The sequence below is a fragment of the Protopterus annectens genome, chromosome 2.part1, assembly GCF_019279795.1.
Source record: "Protopterus annectens isolate FY-2018-M chromosome 2.part1, PAN1.0, whole genome shotgun sequence".
Lineage (NCBI taxonomy): Eukaryota > Metazoa > Chordata > Ceratodontiformes > Protopteridae > Protopterus > Protopterus annectens.
The window spans coordinates 1,225,477,334-1,225,496,594 of NC_056729.1; the positions used below are offsets into that span (position 1 = coordinate 1,225,477,334).

At 40.5% G+C, this 19,261-nt stretch overlaps 1 protein-coding gene across 4 annotated transcripts in view; it reads left to right on the forward strand.

Moving 5' to 3' along the window:
* The window catches only part of UBXN2A (UBX domain protein 2A), a 905,003-nt gene that overhangs the window by 93,428 nt on the left and 792,314 nt on the right, over positions 1 to 19,261 (forward strand). For all 4 annotated transcript variants that reach the window (XM_044062750.1, XM_044062749.1, XM_044062752.1 and 1 more), the window contains exon 2: positions 4,604 to 4,673. In XM_044062750.1, the coding sequence (XP_043918685.1) occupies positions 4,627 to 4,673 (47 nt within the window). In that variant the 5' untranslated portion in view covers positions 4,604 to 4,626. The remainder of the gene's footprint in view (positions 1 to 4,603; positions 4,674 to 19,261) is intronic.

A 19,261-nucleotide genomic window follows, 5' to 3' on the forward strand; every position in this document is an offset into this window, starting at 1 on the left:
TATCTCTCTCCAAGGAAGTTCAGCGGATATTAACAGAAGCTCAAAGACCATCCACCAGAAAGGTTTACTTAGCAAAATGGAAGAGATTCAGCATTTGGAATACGAGCAAGGGACATGATGCATCATTATTGAACATCCCACTCATCCTGGAATATTTGGCAGATATGCTACAGAATGGACTCTCATATTCTTCCATAAAGATACATGCTTCAGCTATTTCAGCTAGATATAACACTGATCCGCCTGTGTTTTCACATCCTTTGTTAAGGCAATTCCTCAGGGGAATCAAGAACATTAAGCCACCAAGGAAGGCTCCAGTGCCAGCTTGGGACCTCAACTTTGTCCTAGAAAAACTGACTCTACCTCCCTTTGAGCCAGCAGCTTCAGTGGACTTACAATTTCTCTCATGGAAGACAGCTTTCCTGTTGGCAATTACCTCAGCAAGAAGGGTTTCGGAACTACAGGCCCTAATGGCAATACCACCGTTCATATTCTTTCACAGAGACAGGGTCTCCTTAAGAACCAACCCTACTTTTATGCCAAAGGTGGTATCTAGGGTTTCTTTAAATCAAGCTATTCACCTGCCTACTTTCTTCCCCAATCCTGAGAGCAAAGGGGAAAGACTGTTGCATACCTTGGACATTCACAGACAACTTCTCTACTACCTGGACAGAACCAAGACCAGTAGGAAGTCTGATCAGCTTTTTGTAGCTTACGCCCCTGGAGTACAAGGAAAAGCAATTTCAAAACAGACTATTTCAAAATGGATTGGACATTGCATCAGATTTTGTTATTCCTTCCATGGGAAGAATGTTCCAGCCAATGTCAGACCACACTCCACCAGAGCTACAGCCACCTCTACAGCATTCTTAAGAGGGGTGCCTACAAAAGACATTCTAGAAGCTGCTACATGGAGCTCCGTGCATACATTTTCCAAGCACTACAATCTCCCTTTATACTCCAGATCCAGAGCAGGCTTTGCTTCGGCAGTCCTGCAGGGTTTGATTGCCACACCATCTCTTTCCTACAGCATTCCTCCTCCCCCAGCTAAGCTATGGTATTCAACCCATATGTTATGACTGCAGTTGCATTCTTGAAGGACATAGTACAGTTTTGTACCTACCATAAATGTAGATGTCCGATAGATATGCAACTGCAGTCGGAGTTTCCCTCCCTCCATACCCGTCTATGCCTTGGGTCCACTCCTATCCCTGTTTCTCTTAGCTGGGGATATCTGTTAATGGTGTATCTGTTTATTGCTTACTTATTTGTCTGGAATCCTGTTTTTGGCTTCCAATTTGATTACAGCCTTCCTTGGAGGGCACCTGGCATCTGGGGCAAGAAACACTGAAGAAGATGGCGTCGGCTGATGCTTATATACTCCAGCCGCTCTGACGTCGGAGAGAAATGCGACATCAGCCAACGTCGGACCCAGACTTTGGAATCCGGCCGACCGAGGGCTGCCTGAGGCAGGACAACCCATATGTTATGACTGCAGTTGCATATCTATCGGACATCTACATTTATGGTAGGTACAAAACTGTACTTTTCCTTGCGTATGATGATGATTATTTTTTTTTATTTTTGCTTCACATGCAACACTAACTGATAAGGTCCTTTTATGGCCATCTGTCCAATACTCCCATCCTCTATTTGTTCCTGTGCTGTTGTGGTGCACTGGTTTGATCTACATTTGAGGGAGTCTCCCATCCGGGAGAGCCGTACCCACAGGGAGGTCTCAAACTTCCTGTGTGTAATTTCTGTGGGTTCATTCCACTACTGACCCCCAAGTGGGATGGAGACAGGTACTTGTACTAAGCCTCCCCCCTTTATAACTGGACAGACATTTTCTTCTTGTATATATTCATAATTTCAAATTATACCATCAATAAATTGTCTGCAGATAACTTAACTACACTTATAATAGAATGTTTTTACATAATATGCCCTTTTTCACTTTTTATTATCTATTCTGTAATTTTAACTTTGCATTTGATTGTATCCACTGTACAATTTCGCTCTCTGCTTTAACAAATTCTAACGCAGCTGAACACTATGCTGTCTCCCACTTTTAGTACTTTGTCCTTCTGCCAAAGTTTTGTCAGAATCGATTTCTGCTGGTTAGATTGCATCTTTACTATTAAAGGTCAAGGTTGCTTTCTTATAGCCAGGTTTGGAGCATTCATCCGATGTGCCCTTTCAACTAACAACTCCTGCTGTGGAATACCAGTCCAGTTGCTTATTTATGCTTTTATTAAATTAATGCAGTCTTTTCCGTCCAGCTTCTCTGGTATAGCTGAAAATCTCAGGTTTTTCACCACATGCTCTGTCCCCTAATTCCTTTATTTTTTTAAACTTTTTTTTGAGCAGTCTCATATTCAGCCAGCCCTTTCTTTATTTCGACCTCTGATTTTTTGCAGCTTTATCATCCCATCTGAATATTGCTTTAAAGCTTCTTCCATTTTTTTCCAGCCTTTTGGTGTTTTTGTTGATGTACTCCATCAGCGTTTTGTTTATTTTAACAAGGTTTGTATGTAGTTGTCTTGTATCTTCCTGTAGGTTACTGGAAGTGATGTCTGAAGGTTGCATTGCATTTTGCAGAACAGCTGCAGAACTTTCCCCAGTCAGTGTTTCTTCCTCACTTTTTGTAGCTGATATTTTCCAGGTCTTCTGTATTTCTTTATTCCTGGCATCCAGGCAGAGCACTTACTAGTCAATTACTGAAATCAACCCATAAACTCAAGTCTTCTGGCCTTCTCTGCTGAGTTTCTGTTTTCACACTGGGAGAGCTAGAAATAAGCTGTTACTCAATGTGCTGCTGCCTTGGAAGTCCCCAATGTAAAGCGATTGATGAATGAATACAGAATAGCAACGATACAGTGATGCTTCCTCAGCTGGTTATAAGAGTAACTTGTATAGTTCTTGGGAAGGAACAGGTCTTAGCCATGCCTTAATCTATAGGCTATTCCAGACTGTAGTTGACGTATTCATGTTTTAATACCTTACTTGATGAGAAAAAAACATAATGCACACTAGTCATTCAGCATTTTGCACATAGCACATGCTGTTCTTCAGGGTGTGCTTACACAGTTCCTGTTCCTTTTAAGTAAAGAATGCCTGTTAAAATTCAGGCACATTTTGTAATTAAGTGTTTTTAGTTAAAACTTTTCAAGTATACTTAGTATTTATTAAAAATGATACTCGTGTCTGTAAAAATGACTGTGTCTGAAAAATGACAAGATGAATGTATTCACAAACCTTTTGCTCTTATCTGAAGTGCTGATGTCCAAAAGGTTTTTACTGACTTTCATGGAGTGTGGCTGAAGTGGCTACTGCATGCCAAATAAATAAATCCTGCAAAAGCATGTATTTGACATGCAGATTTTAGCGACATTTCTCCAGCTTAGAAAAAAGGAAGCTTATGTGAATTGGTTATTCACATAAGCGCTACAGATTTCTGAATACCCACCTGGTCCCCCCCCCCCGTCCCCCCCAACCACCAGAAAGGGCAAACATGATGTTAATAATAGTCACATATATTAATTATTAAGAAAGTTGATGCATAGAAAGCTGAAACCAAAGTTATCTGAAAAGTTTTTGCTTCTACCCAATACAGCACACTTAACAGTCCACTCCTGGGTTCATAGTGAAGAAATACAAGTAAATCCTCAGACATTTCTAAACTTTTGTAGCTCTCTGCTTACTCTTTCATCATTCCCATTTATTCCTGTTTATTCTTATTGCATGTTTAGCTCCTGAGAACTGCTGTATCGGACCTTCATTCAGAACACCTAGAACCACTATATGTTCGATTTTTTTCCCCTGTTATTTTGCCAGTACTGCAGTAGCTCCTTTATCGCTTAGCTTCACTTTTTGGCATTGGCTCTTTCTTGCAGCATTGGTGAGAGGGGTGTAATGCTGATGAGGACTGCTGACAGTGTTGTACTGCTAGTCTGGTGGTGGTACTTTTTGGTGCCCAAAATTGAATGTGTGGTGACCATGGTGAATGGGCCAGCATGGTCTAATTACTTAGACGTGTACCTGTCTTAAGAGTCTCCTGCCTGTGGTGTACCTGGCACGTCCCCACTGCAGTTTCCTCAGACTTCACTTGAGATGTTACTGCAGCAGGAGTGAGGAAGCACCCACTCTTTCTCTGAGGAAAGTGAACTAGCCAGGATTTCTACTCCTTTCCTGTCCCTGGACACAATCCTCTAATATCTGGGCTTCTAGTCAAACCTAAGCTACCAGTGCTGTAGTTTGGCTGACTCCACTGCAGCTGAGGCAAGCTGCGTTTATTGGTTTGTTGCTATGGTTTGATTTCTTAACATCTCAGTGGCGATATGTCATTTTTATGTTGTGGTTTCTGTATGTATTGTAATGTTTTAAAACTGGGTCAGTGTAGTCGTGCTTACATATCTGCTTAGTAAAAATAAAAATAAAATAAATTCAGGCTAAAAAAAGCTGACTGAACAATCCTTTGTCACTATATATCTTTAAAAATTTAATTTTCGTTTTCGTAAATGTCTTCTGTTTTAAATGCATGTATGCGATTGGAGTGATGCGTTTGTTCTGTGCATTTCAATTTCATGCCTTTTTGTTTCAGTTAGAATTGGTAGAAGCATCATCATGAAGGAAGAAGAGGAGGAACCTGAAGATAAAAAGGATGAAGAAAGGTGAGCTTGTGTTACAGGTGACCCTGTCTTTTTTTTTTTTTTTTTTCTGCTTTGGTAGGTGTTGAAACTCTTAGAACACATGCATGGGAAGGTGAAGCACAGTTCTACAGAATTTCCACCAAGATTCCATTCTCAGAATGGTTCCCATTTTAGGAGGCCTGAATTAGCCTGAAAACCTATTGTAACTACAGAAAGTAGACCTTCAGGAGTAAAACAGAAAAATCCCCAATGCACTTTCACTTGATAAACTGTGTATATACGTCTGTGTCTGAAGCTATCTAAGACTGCCCTCAGAGCTTTCATACAGTTTACGAAGTGTACCAGGGCCATATACTGCTGTTCTTCATGGCAGCTTTAGACACTGTTGCAGATCACCATGCAGTGAGTTTCTAAGCAGCAGTGTCACAGCAAAGTTAAATATCCTGCTTGTCATTTATTTATACATTGTTTGGTTCGGTTATCTGTTTTGTGCCTTTCTCTACCATGCCTCACAACGAAGGCATGAGTTAGGATATACAGTAGAAGATATGCAGTTAAGATTTAACGTTGCTTGTACAGTTAGGCTATGTAAGCAGTAATGAGTGAAATGTTTGGCATTACAAGGAAATAAGGGACCACCCAGGAGGCCTGTCTATCCTTGGAAGGTCTATTAAGTCCTTGTAATGCCTACCTGTAGGTCATTTATTGTAATTACTAAATGCCCTTTGTGTTAGTATTTTTGCTGAGATTTTATTGTATAGTTTTGAGATTTTAAAGGATGTTTTTGTTTTCTTGGTGTTTTTTGGTAGTCTCTTTTCTTGTTTATTTATAGTGGATTAATTGATCTATTGTACTTGCAGAACTATATGAGCTTGTGTGCATCTTAATGTGGCGGTCTGTGAATCTATGTGACTCTGTGTTGTTGACTCTTTGTGTGACTCTATGTTGTCATTGAGTCTATGTGTGCCTTTCTGTTTGTGTGTGTCAGAGAGTTAAAACATTTGACATTGTGTTACCTACCCTAACTAGATCTGTAACATCTTTGCATTTTATGAAATAGAACACCTATTTTAACCCATTTATTCTGAGTATACTAACTGCACTTCTGTAAATGGAACTGTGACATGGTGAGTGGTGGGTTCCGACTGTAGGCAAGACATTTTTCATTGCATGTTATACCAGTTTAAGAGTAACCTATTGAATACAAATGATTTTAAATGCACTTTATTTGGCAATGCTGAAGCTACCGGATTGTCACTTTCTCCTTAAGATTTAATTGCTATGGTTTGACAGAAACTGTTGAACAGAGGGATTTTATTCCAGTAGTTTATTGACTGAATTATAAGGCTTGTGGATCTGGTAAGAAGCTTTAAGTGGCAAGGTTTTACTTCATACGAAGCCTGTGTAGTCTGTTTTTGTTTTTATTGTGCCTTATGTTGAATGTTTTTCATATCTATCTCTGCTGCAGTTGCCTATGCTATTTGGGCTATGTCCTGCATAGGATATAACAGCTGGCCAGCTTCCAAAGCTTCAAGGCACATTCCATGCTCCCAAACTGTTAGCTCAAGCTGAGCTGACTAAAAAGACAATTGGGGGAGCCAAGACCTTTAGAGCCTTCCTGACGCTGAGGAGAGCACTTGTTTGTGGGTTTGTGTTCCTTTGCTGGGCAAATGGGGACTTCACATACTATTTTTAATGTGCAGATTTACTTTCCTGTGAAGGCGAATATGTTTAAACTAGGAATGTGTGTTTTGCCTATCACATGACTTTGCTGCTCTTTTAAACTTGAGGTCACTTCTGTGTTTGACGGCTTTAAAAGTTGATTCAGTATTGTCTTATCCATCAAGTCTCAACATGTGGGTTATTTTATTTTTATTTTAGGTTTGTTGACCGGGAAAGTCCAACTGGAATGAGGTCCATTTACAGAGGAGGCCCGGGGAGAAAAGCTCCACATCAAACAATATGTACAGTGGGAAATGTACAAACGAAAAGATATATCATACAATGGTTTATTCCAAACAAGCTTAATTTACACATAGTCGACTCTGGATGGCAGTATTTGGGAGAAAAGACTCATTAACTGATTCAGTCAAAAGACACATTACGCAAGACGTAATAATTTACACCTAGTAGGCCCTGCATGGGAGTATTTGAGTACTATATAATAGAGATAGTAAGCAGTGAGGAGAGGAAGGTAGCAAGAATTAGAGCACAGCAGGAAAGCATTTATGTGATGCAAGGACAGAGCCAGGATTGCAAGAGGTGTGACTTAAGTAACTTTTTGAACCGTGAGATAGATTGTGTTGAAGAGATATTATGGCGGAGGTTATTCCATTTCCTAGCGATGGTATGAGAGAAAAGAGCTTTCCCTGCAGTATTCTTATCGGATCTGAAGACTGCTATATTCGGAATCTTCAGACTTGGAGCTCTGTCTCCACTACCCATAAACCCCTAATGTATCATTATCACGCCAGGTTTTGTTTGCTGCCATTGTGATTGCATCATGGATGATGAGCTCTGCCTTGGTGTATCCTTTGGATATTAACAATACAAATTTTTAAAATACCTGTTTTTCCTCTGGCTTATTTCAGATAAAACTAAATCTAGTATCCTACACTTATCGGTGTTCGTGAGAAGTTAAGTGGTGGTTTTTGCTTTGCAGTGTGTGTTGGTGTTTTTGCCTTCGTTTCCTTAACTTTTCAGGTTTTAGCATTTAAGGCTGTCTGAACCGTTTTCTTGTCTGAATTTTTACATTTACTGTGTTACTTTGGTTAGGTAGGTTGTAATATTTTGTTGCTGCTGCTATTGCTTCAGCTGCTACTGTTACTTTTATTGTGGATTAAATTATTTTTTTGTTTTACCTCTAGGTTCAAAAAGTGAGTGTTGTGTGGGTATAAACTGCCATCACTGGATGCTCATGTCAAATGTGTGTTGTGTTTGGGTGTTACCCACTTAGATATGGATTGTGAGGTGTGCTCCACTTTTGGCAGTATCACCATTACTAAGAGACTTGCAGAGCTTGTTGTCAGGGTTTTCCTTAAGCCTGTGGATGCCTTTGCCTCCTCTTCCTCCCCAGGTAGAAAATCTGATAGGCAGAAGAATGAGTGCTCCAAAGAGAAGGATTCTGAGACCCGTAAAAAGGCAAGTGAGAGTCACAAATGAACCCTCTTCATCTTCAGAGAACTAACTGTTGCTGAAGGTTCACTGATCTTTGTCCCCTCTGGTTCTGATCTCTTAAAGTCCCTAATGGGCAACTCGTCCCTTGTTCGTATTTGGGTCTACAAACTTCCTGACCCTTAGCATTTCTAATTTACTCTGGCTAAGGACCTGATTGCTTCTTCAGGTAGACTGTAGCCCCCTTTCCGCCCTATAATTCCCACAGAGTTTTCTCCAGGGCCATAACCTTTCTCCTCCTCTGGTCTGATCTTCCCCTTCTCGTATACGAGTTTTGGATACATCATCCAAGAGGTTGTTGAAGACACCTTCAGTGAGTTATTCCTTTAGGTCTGCCAGGTCAGTCAGGAGCCTCAAACCTGTGGGTCTGGAGCAGGCTTAGATTCAGTTAAGTATTATTCCAACGTCCTTGGTCTTGAGGCGTAAGGTTTTGGCTCTCGTTCTTGTTTTTCCTCCTTCATTTCCAGTGCTGTCTGGGCTGTCTGTACTGTTTTCTCCTCTGCTGGCTTTGATGGCATGGCTGCTTCAGATGTGGACACTATCCTTGGCATTCTTGACTGTAGCTTTGTTGGAGATGGGGGCTTCTCGGAGCTGAGCTGTGGGAGCCAGTTCCTTTGGCTCAGGGTTGACCTTCAGGTCTTGGAGTTGTCCTTTCCCTTGGGGGCTTCCATTCTTCATGGTTTGGCTATGGTCTTTGTGCCAGAAACGATCGAGTTAGCTCCAGGCACTTCTGTCTCCTTCAGGTCTACAGATCCAAGGAGAGCTGGATCCATTTGTCTGGCTTTGGTGTTGGCCTTTGATGATGTGAACAGGATTCTCTCTTGTTTGGAGATGGGGGCTTTGGCATTGTCTTCGAATTTGCCCTATTCTGTCTGGTCTTTTCCTGTAGATCTACATTAGACAGCCTGTGTTCTTAGGTTTCCAGGTTTCCCTGCACTCAGCGCTCCCTGCTGCTTACATGTCCCCTCCCACTTTCCTACCTAAGGAGAAGCATGGCAAGAACAAGTGCAAGAGGAAACGGTTGGAATTGCCTGAGGAATCCCTCATCAAGAACACACTGACCAGGAGCCTAAATGAAGAAGATGTGGAACGGATGGTGGAGAATTTTATTTATTTTATTTTTATTTGTTTATTTTACATTTGTTGACCAGGCTAGTCTAACTGGATACACGTCCATTTTCAGTAGAGGCCCGGGGAGATAAGCTCCTAGATAGCACAATGAAATTGACACAATAACAACTAAGGAAACATGAAACAAACAAAATAAATCCTATTTACAGTACCTATTACAGATTATCACAGTAAAATTAACAGTACAGAATACAGGTATAATATAGCATGCTAGTACAATCAAGATATTCTAGAGATAGATAGTAAAATGGTTAATAAGGAAGGACTTGCAGTTAATGAGTAGACTGGGTAGGCAGAACAAAGTATTAAGAGACACAAACTAGTCAGGCTTAGTACAGGGGCATAACCAGTGTGTTTTGAGGAACACTTTCAATTTGTTTTTGAAGCAGGATAGTGATGGCAGTGTGGAGAGTTCATTGGGGAGGAGATTCCAGGCTTTTCCAACAATATTAGAAAAAAGGGAGTTTCCAGCCTTGTTGTTTGGTTTAGTGGTATGTACTAGAAGTCTCTGAGAAGACCTTAAGGATTCCAGGGTTTTATAGGGAGTGATGCGTGTGGAAAGAATAGGAGTTTTGGAAGGTTTGTAAAGAGTGTTGTGGGCTATAGTTAGTTGTTGGAATTTAATCAGATTTTGTAGTTCAAGTCATCCCAGCTGCTTTAAATTAATCCAGTGATGGGTTCTAAATGGGTTGCCTGTAGCAAATCTGGCAATGTTATTGTAGGACATTTCCAATTTGCTAAGATTATTTTTAGATAGGTTAGTAAAAATAGGTGAGGCATAAAGTAGAGAAGAGATTAGATGAGTGTGTGCTATTGTGGTTCTAGCTGAAGGTAGGAGTAAGGATTTTATCCTATAGAGAGAGCCTAGCTTTTTGTTGACAGTTTTATAGTATTGTTAATATGGATATCAAAGTTCAGATTGTTGTCAATGGTGACACCTAATAGTTTGGTGGTTGGTTCAGGAGATATAATAGTTTTATTGGTAGAGTTAACTGAGAAATCCAGAGGGAGGGACTTCTTTTGTAGGAGAGAAAAGGAGGAGTTTAGTCTTTTTGGTGTTTAGAAGGCATCTGTGTGTGAACCATTGCTCAACTGTGTTAAATACTTGTTGGGTAAGAGAGAGAAGTTCAGAAGAGGAGGGGGCTGAGCATATCCGTGTAGAGTCCTCCGCATATTGTATGCATATAGCTTGGGGGATGGCAAGGTGAAGGTCATTAATGAATATGGAAAAAAGTAGTGGTCCTAGGATGGACCCTTGAGGGACACCAAGGTTGACGGGCAGGTGAGTAGAGAGAGACTTGTGCCATAGTACGGCCTGTTGTCTTTTATCAAGGTAGGACTGGAACCACTTTATAGAGGATGTATGTAGTGACAGGCATTTCAGTATTTTGAAGAGAATTTGGTGATTTACCATGTCAAAAGCTTTAGACAGGTCAATAAATAGTGCTGAAGAGAGTTTGTTTAGATTGCGTTTTTTGTTGATACAATCTGTGAAGGAAGGAAGGGCAGTAGTAGTGCTATGTGATGGTCTGAAACCATGTTGACAGTTGGCTAGTAGGTTATTTTGTGTAAGATGGTAAAGTAATTGTCTGTGAATGCATTTCTCCATGATCTTTGCCAAAGGTGAGAGGAGGGCAATGGGGCGGTAGTTGGAGAGTTCAGTGGATTGTCCTCCTTTATGGAGGGGGATAATATGAGAAATTTTCCATAAACTGGGGTATAACTTTCGGTAATAGTTCTATTGATCAGGATAGAAATGGGATAAGCAATAGCTTTGGCGGATTGTTGTAGGAATTCTGCAAGTAGTTGGTTTGCTGAGGGTGACATGGTTTCAGTTTCTGTAGAAGGGTTAGAATATATGTTGTTGGGACAGGTTGAAAATGAAAAGTAGGGGTGAGGTTGATTCATAGGAAGGTAGAGTAAAGTTGTTTGGTGATAGTTGACTAGCTAGTGTTTGTATAGCATCAGTAAAAAAGGTATTAAAAGCATTAGCTGTATTCATTGGTTTATTGTGTTCAGTGTTTTGAGGGTTTGGAGTAGTTGATTGCCCTGGATGGAGTAGTTGGTTAATACTAGACCAAAATTTCTGCGGCTTGTTTTGATTAGCTTGTTGGGATTGCAGGTAGTAGTTTCTTTTGTCAGATATTCTAGCTTTCTTAGTTTAATTTCTTAGTTGTCTAAATGTTAGTTGGACTATAGGGTTTCTTGTTTTCCTCCATTTTGCCCAAAGTTTGTTGCTAAGATTTATTTTATGTTTGGTTTCTTTTGAGAGCCATGGAGCATGTTTGGTTTTAATTCTAATTAGTCTGGTTGGGGCATGGTGGTTGAGGATGGCAAGGAAGTTGGAGTTAAAGTAAATAACGGCTTCATCTAAAGGGAGGTTTTTGTAAGGGGGACCAGTTACATGCTCTTAGTTCCATCTGGAAAAGTTCAGGGTTAAAGTACTTTTTAGACCTGATGTTTTTGACAGATGTTGGAGTGGGAAAGTTGATTTTATGTCTGATGATATAGGTAAGAGAGTGGTCACTTAAATCATCAGGGAGGGTTCCTGAGTCATACATGTGAAGATGATGGTTTATGAGAATCCAGTCTAATAAGCTTGATTTCTTGTTAGATTTATTTATCCTGGAAGGGGAGGTAGTGGTTTGGGAATACCCATTTAGGTTAATATGGTTGGGGGGGGGGGGGGCTGCTGCAGTATCAAGTCCAGTCAATATTTGTCGCCTAGGATAATGGTTTCTTGAGGCAGATTTTGGGAAAGCCAGCAAAGTATGTTTTCCATGGTGGCAGTGTTACCAGGAGGTATCTATGTACAGATAATATAGATGGATTTGGAATTGTTAAGAAGAAGTTTGGAGATAAGAATTTCTGCATTGGAGTCTAAAGGTGGTTTACAGTTATAAGTGGTTAATTGTAAGCGAGATTTATATAGGATAGCAACCCCTCCACCTTTCTTGGATATTCAGTCTAGTCTCAGGATATTATATCCAGGTGGGATGGTTTCATTGTCTTTGGTTACAGGTTTTAACCAAGTTTCTGTTAAGCAGAGAATATCAAAGAAATAGATTTCAGTTAGAGCTTGGAGTTGAGTTACTTTATTGTGTATACTACGTATATTAAGATGAGCAATTAAAAGGTAGTTTGAGTTAACTGCCATTATAGACAATGCAGAAACTTGAATCAATTACCCAAGTCACAGGCTACAACTTCTGGTAGACCGAGGTAATGAAGTCAGTAAAATACAATTAAAAAAAAAAAACTCCAAACTTAATTCCTGAATGTATGTGCAGGCTTGTCAGTAGGAGCAAACTGAACTGCACACAAAACCAAATAACTGAAGAGAAAAATAACATTAGAAATTTATTCAGATCTCTGTTCTCTCAGAAAGAAAAACACCTCAGTTAGTACCTTTTTCCAAAAACCAGGTTCAATGCCAAAATATCAAGTCCCAATTGAGGTATAAAATTAATCGTCCACCACCTCCTTTATGAATAAAACAAGCTTTCCCCTACATATCATAGGCTGAAAAACCTTGGCAAGATTCAACATTCCATTAAATGACTGAATGGGATCCAGTAATATAAATTCCAAATATCCACGTCTACAAACTGAACATGATCATACTTCAGTCCGTACGATTCCTTCTTTGCGTCTCTTATCCTCTCTCTTTTCCTGCTCCCCCTCAATTTCCTTTCTATAGCATAATTCTAGCTGCAAGTTTTCTAGGTTTTCTTCTTCACAATTAGCTCATCTTCAGGGGTGGTTCTTCTGTGGAATGGTTTGTAAAGACTTTGTAGACGAGCCGAGAAGACTTAGTGGGACTTGGCGATACCCTGCACCCACACAACCTCAACTCTTAAGGTACCAGGTCTGTCTCGACCATCCACTCCCCCTCTTCCTTTTAAGTCTTCTTTTGTAAAGTCTCCATTTGATGGCACATCATTTTAGTCCCAAAGTCAAAAATACACTGTCCAGGTGTGAGAAGGAAGGCAAGACCCTGTCTCCGATGGGCATAAGTTTTTCCACTCCTGGGAGACCTTATCCCAAGGGTCAGGGAGGCAGCAGAAAAATATAGCTCAAGAAGTCTCAAGGGTCCTACCAAGACATACGTGGACAGTTTTCCCCCAGAGGCAGAGGGGGAAATGATAATGGAAGACGTTGCCCTTGAGGCAGAGGAGGTTCACAAAATCAAGGTTCCCGGGAATCTTTCTTCGGGAAACCTTTTCAGTGCCCTGAAAGGAGGCCCGATTGTCCACCTCTGAAGGCAATCAGCGGTCGACTGTCCCTGCACTAGAGACCCTGGCAAAAGATAATGTCCGATGTGTGGGTGCAGAGGATAATAACCAGGGGTTACCAAATTCCCTTCTCTCAACAGCCCCCTCCCAACAAAAAAATCCCAGACATTCCACCCAGTCAAAGAGATCAAGCAGTCACTCAGATTCAGAAACTGCTAGAAAACAGTCATCGAAGAGGTCCCCTGAGATCAGAGAGGATTCAGAACTTACTCAAGGTTCTTTTTGGTTCCAAAGAAAACTGGGGACTGGAGACCAGTCTTGGATCACAGCAGATTGAAGAAGTCTGTTCGTTAGTGCAAGTTCCGAATGGTCATGGTACAGTCCATACTTCATTTGTGCAAGTTCCGAATGGTCACAGTACAGTCCATACTTCTTTTCTAGAACAGGACGATTGGATGTGCTCTCTAGATTTTCAGGATGCGCACTACCATATAAAAATGGATAGATGCTTCAGAGGATTTCTATGGTTCCGGCTGGGAGCCAGTCATTACGACTTCACACTGTCCTTTGGTCTCACTACCACCCCCAGAGTGTTAACCAATTGTATAATAGTGGTTGCGGCTCACCTGAGACAACAAGGATTCCAGGTGTTTCTTTACTTAAACGACTGGCTCATTTCCGCCCAAACTAGGCATCTACTTGTTCATGCAACAGACTCTGTTATTCATCTTTGTTCAGAATTAGTCGTAACCATAAATTACCAAAAATCTCATCTGGAACCCACTCAAACAGTAGACTTCATAGGAGCCCTACTCGACACCAGTTAGATGATTGTTAAAACCTTGGAAGGAGGAAATTTCACAATCAGAAGGCAAACTTCAAGGTTAATCAGAAATGAGAAGGTAGCTGCCCATCATGTTCTACAAGTCTTGGGATCTACGGCTGTAGCAGTTGTGTTGGTTCCACTAGCCTGGTATTGCATGCAAATTCTGCAATGGCTTCTGGCGTCTCAGTGATCAGTAATTCATCAATCAGTGTGTCTCATCAAATTCTCATAATGAATATACTGTATGCGAAAAGGATTTGTCATAGTGGATTCGTTCAAAACCGGTGACACAAAGTCAACCGTTTGTTCACCCTCAACCACATGCTACAGTGACCACAGATGCTTCCCAGATGGGGTGGGGGTCATTATCTAGGGAAGACTGTCCAAGGTATCTGGTCCACAGATGAGGCCAAGCTCCACACAGACATCCTGGAGATGAGGCCATTGCTTTTAGTGTTACAGGCTTTTCAGAATGTTCTTCCTCTGTGGACGGTAGCGACATCATGTTGGTAGTGTGGTACATAAGCAAGCAAGGAGGAACCAGATCGTACCCCCTATTTCAAGGAGCACTCTGGGTGTGGCAGTGGGTGAGCTCATCCAACTACATTCTGATAGCAATGCATATTCCAGGAAGGTCCAACTTCATAGAGACAAGTTGAGTATTCTTAAGTCTCACGAGCATTCCCTCAACCAGAACGTAGCAGAGAAAGTTTTCTGCACATGGTGCCAGCCTTGATGCGATCTCTTTACCTCTCCCCAAAAAACAAATGCAGCAACTACTATGCCCTAATTCCCCCCACTGAGTTAGTCCTCGAGAAGTGCTCTAATACGCAGTTGGCATCATGGACTATTTTATGCCTTTCTCTCCATCCCATTCTGGAATTTCTAGCTCACCTTTTCAATAACAGAGCTGTGTCATCTACTAGTAAGGTACAGTTAACAGCCATCCCAAATTTTCGCATTGGGATAGACAACTTATCTTTGATTTCCCACAAACTTTGCAAGACCTTCTTAAAAGGAACCATGTTGTTAAAACCTCCCCACAAGGATCCTTCTCTTTGGGATATAAATATGGTTCTATGTGCAATTGTTCAACCACCCTTTGAACCTGCAGCATCCTGTCATATTAAGTTCTTTTCATGTAAAAACTATCTTTTTGGTGGCTGTCACATTGGTGAGATGGATATCAGAAACTCAGGCACTATCTTCCTAGCCTCTGTATTTGGCTTTTAATAAAGACAGAGTCTGTTTGACTACCAACCCCTTTTTCATGCCCAAAGTTATTTCTCAAACAAATATTAATCAGACTATACATTTGCCTGTTTTCTTCCCTAATGTTACTAATAAGGGTGAATATGTACTACATTTGTTAGCTGTACATAGTTACGTTTCTGTTTACATAGGACTAAAGAGTTTCAGAAAGCAAACCAATTGTTTATTGCATTTGCAGGCCCTAGGAAAGGCCTACCAGTTTTCCAAAGTTACTTTATCAAAATAGCTTTCTAGTTGTATTTCCTTTATTCACTCCTCAAAAGGCATGAAACCTGACAAGTCCATTTGAGCTCATTCTACCATAGCAATGGCCACATCTGCAGTCTTTCAGACGAATGCCTCATTAGATGATATTGGTGCATCAGCCACTTGGGCAAACCATCATACTTTTATCACTCATTACAAGTTAGATTTGGTCCCCAGGAGAAGAACCTCCTTTGGTGCGATGGTTCTGAGGAATATTCTCCTGCGAGTCCACCTGGGGTAATAGTAGCTGGGGACTTGGTCCCATATGTGAGGATGAGATGAAAAATTTACAATATTAGATTAAGAAGTTATGTACTCACAACGTTCCATCTGTATTGTCAATTTTTCATCTCTTCTCACATCTCCTCTCTCCATCCCCCTTCCACGGGCTTCTTGGTTGAACGGGAAGGGATTCCAAAGACTTAGATTAATCTTCCTTATACTCCAGAAATGGTCTCTTTTAAATCTTCTAGTGTATTAAATACTGAAATTTCCTCTTTTTTTTTTTTTTTTTTTTTTTTTCTTCTTTGTTTTGCAAACAAGATCTGAGGTAATGGGGAGAAATGCACTATGGGTAAGGGGAGGTATTCAAGAGCTTTTTGGTTGCCACAAGCTTGCTAACGGCCGAGTCAGATTTGATGGATCAGATCTGGACCCCAGTATGTGAGGAGAGGTGAAAAATCAACAATACAGCTGAAACGTTATGGTGAGTACATAATTTATTTTCAAAGTCAAGAAAGCTTATGCATCTTAAATACTATATGCTTGTTGACGGTTCTTGTCAGTGATGCACATATATGTATTATTTTACCGTCTAAACATTTAAAATGTTGGAATGTGTCACTTGTAAGGATAAGTAAGTACTGGCTTTAATACTTCTGTTTGTAATAGCAGTATATTTATATTTACATTGTAGTTTTTATTTTTAACCAGGCAAGATTTCCAGGCACAAATTTCTGATTTCAGGGGTGACTCTGGGGCCCTGTCAGGTTATGGTCTGGTTAAGTGACTTGTTCAGATTCAGCTTGGTTTGCAGATAAAGACTGTAGGAATCAAACCTTAAAAATATTGGCTGAAACTCAATAGCAGCTGGTAGCCTTAATTCTGTGTGCTAAACTGTGTTGTAGTTGCCCTCTTCAGAAACATTACTATGTACATTGCTGTTAAGTGAATCTAAGTCTGCTGGTTGCAGCACTACAATATTGGAATATGTATGGCAAAAACTGAGTTGTATTAATTTCCAATTCCTTCAAAAATAATGTTTTAGTTTTGGATTTCTTCACATACAAATCCTCCCCTGGAATCTCTCTCTTTTTTTTTTTTCTTTCTCTGCCAGACTGCACCATGTTTCAGTGCATCAAAACAGACTGGGGAAAAGGCACACACAGGCACACACACACACACACACACACACACACACACACACACACACACACACACACACACACACACACACACACACTGAGAATGTCTCTATTTTGATTCCTTGACTGATCAAAAAAAGAAAAAGCGAATGCATATTAAATCACTTCATCTCTCATACACCGTCAATTCCCAAAGTGACTCCTTGGCTTTGTTGATGTGTATTAACCCACCAGATGCGCAGTAGCAAGCCTCGCCTAAATCCCACCTAACACCCAGGATCACGGCGACATCACTGAACACTGTTGAATAAATATTGTATCAGTTTGTGGTCAGCATGAATATTCATTGTAACCAGCAAGCAGATACTGCAGACCTGAAAATTCAAATGTTGAGCCAGTGATAATTGAAGTAATTAATTAATATTTCCAAGACAGTCTTTAAAAGCAAGTTTTGGGAAACCCAGACATCCTGTTAAGGGATTGAAGCCTTTACCACCTCCTATTAACACAATTTATCTTTTTTTTAATAATCCAAAGAAATTAAAAGCAAGAGAAACACTTAATTCCAAGTAACAAATTATAGCAGTTACGGTCCCCTAGTCGGACGGTAAATTACTGAACAAACTCACATTTGAAGGGCATGGCACACTTACATTACAGAACTGCATTATTGAATTAAAACCAAGTACACTTTGCTGCTAGAAATGTGCGGTGCATTGTGAAATGAAACTGTGTACTCCAAACATCACTCCCTTACATTACTTACTGAACAAACTCACAGTAGTCAGCAGTTCACTTACCTTAAGCATCAAATAGTCTTTCATCAGAAATTATCAAAGATGAGGCACCGGACAACCATTTCTTTACTGATCTGCATTTAATATCTCTTGTAATGCATAATACAACCACACCCATTTATAAGATGTGAAAATTTAAAAAAGCCCACAGGAACAGGACACACACCCGTAACCAATACCTTGTATGATGTTCCTTTAAAAGATTCCTATGCCTAAGGCAAAATGTAATGTCTCACAAGTTACATTAAAGAGGTGCAGCACCTAATGGATGGAACTCTGATGAAACTGCTGTGCCTCACACTGTTGAGCCATACTTAAAGTGTAATAGAGAGGAGAAAAAAGGAATCTGTTCTCTCATTTTAATAATCGGCAGATGCAACGAAAAAATTACTGAAGTACATGAATTCCTGCATATTACTGCTAAATCAGGATCTGTTGCAATACATGAGCAGAGGGAAAAGCCAACACTGTATAACTGGCGGCTACATGGATAGTTATTCTACATTTCACACCGTTCTCAGTTAATAGCAAGGCACGCTGAATTTTGAGTACACTGATTCTTAATTCCCTGTCAGAAGAGCGAAATTTCACGTGTATGGATGTATTTGATACTATGTAGTTATGGGAATTGTGAGAGAACGACAGCGATCAAAGTACTTTAAATATGATTGGATGTGGCTGGACAAATTTGCTAGTTAAACAATGTAACAATGTTGATATGTGTAGGAGAAGGTAAGGAGCCGAATTTAAATGCATTTAAAAAAAGCCAGTGTATTACTTTTATTAATTTACCTTTTACTGATTGTCTGATTACGGAGAGTACAATAGTGTCTTTCCACCTAAAATGTAATAATCACAAAGCAATGTGACATGCAGTGCCAGTCATTCCATATTTGCATATTGCATCACCAGCTTCTGGCTTGTCAGCAACACAGACCGTGCCCTTTCCTGCACGAAACACCCAGTGGGTTAATACACATCAGAAAAGCCAACACCTTTATGCAGAGTACATACACATCTGACATTTGTGTGATCCAGTGAAAGAAATAATTTGAAAAAGGTGCAGGTTATGTCTTTATTACTTCACCTTCTTATACTGAGTCACTAACAGCTGTGCAGCCTAAATGTGCATTGTGTTGTTGGTCTGCTGCCTAATCTAACATTATCACGTGAAGTGTTTTATAAATACTCCATGTTACTGTGAAGTATATCTAGAAGCAGCTCTACATTTCTACATAGTTAGCACTACATTCCTGCTGATGTCCTTCAAGAATGCAACTGCAGTCATAACATGTGGGTTGTCCTGCCTCAGGCAGCCCTCGGTCGGCCGGATTCCAAAGTCTGGGTCCGACGTCGGCTGATGTCGCATTTCTCTCCGATGTCAGAACGGCTGGAGTATATAAGCATCAGCCGACGCCATTTTCTTCAGTCTTTCTTGCCGCGCGGTGCCCGAAGCAGAAGCAGTTCGCAAGTGCCGGTCGGTCAGCTCCTGTATTCTACGATACCGAAGTCATCAAAAAAGCTAAGTACCCTGTTGGGGACCTTTTCTTGCCTCAGCCGATGT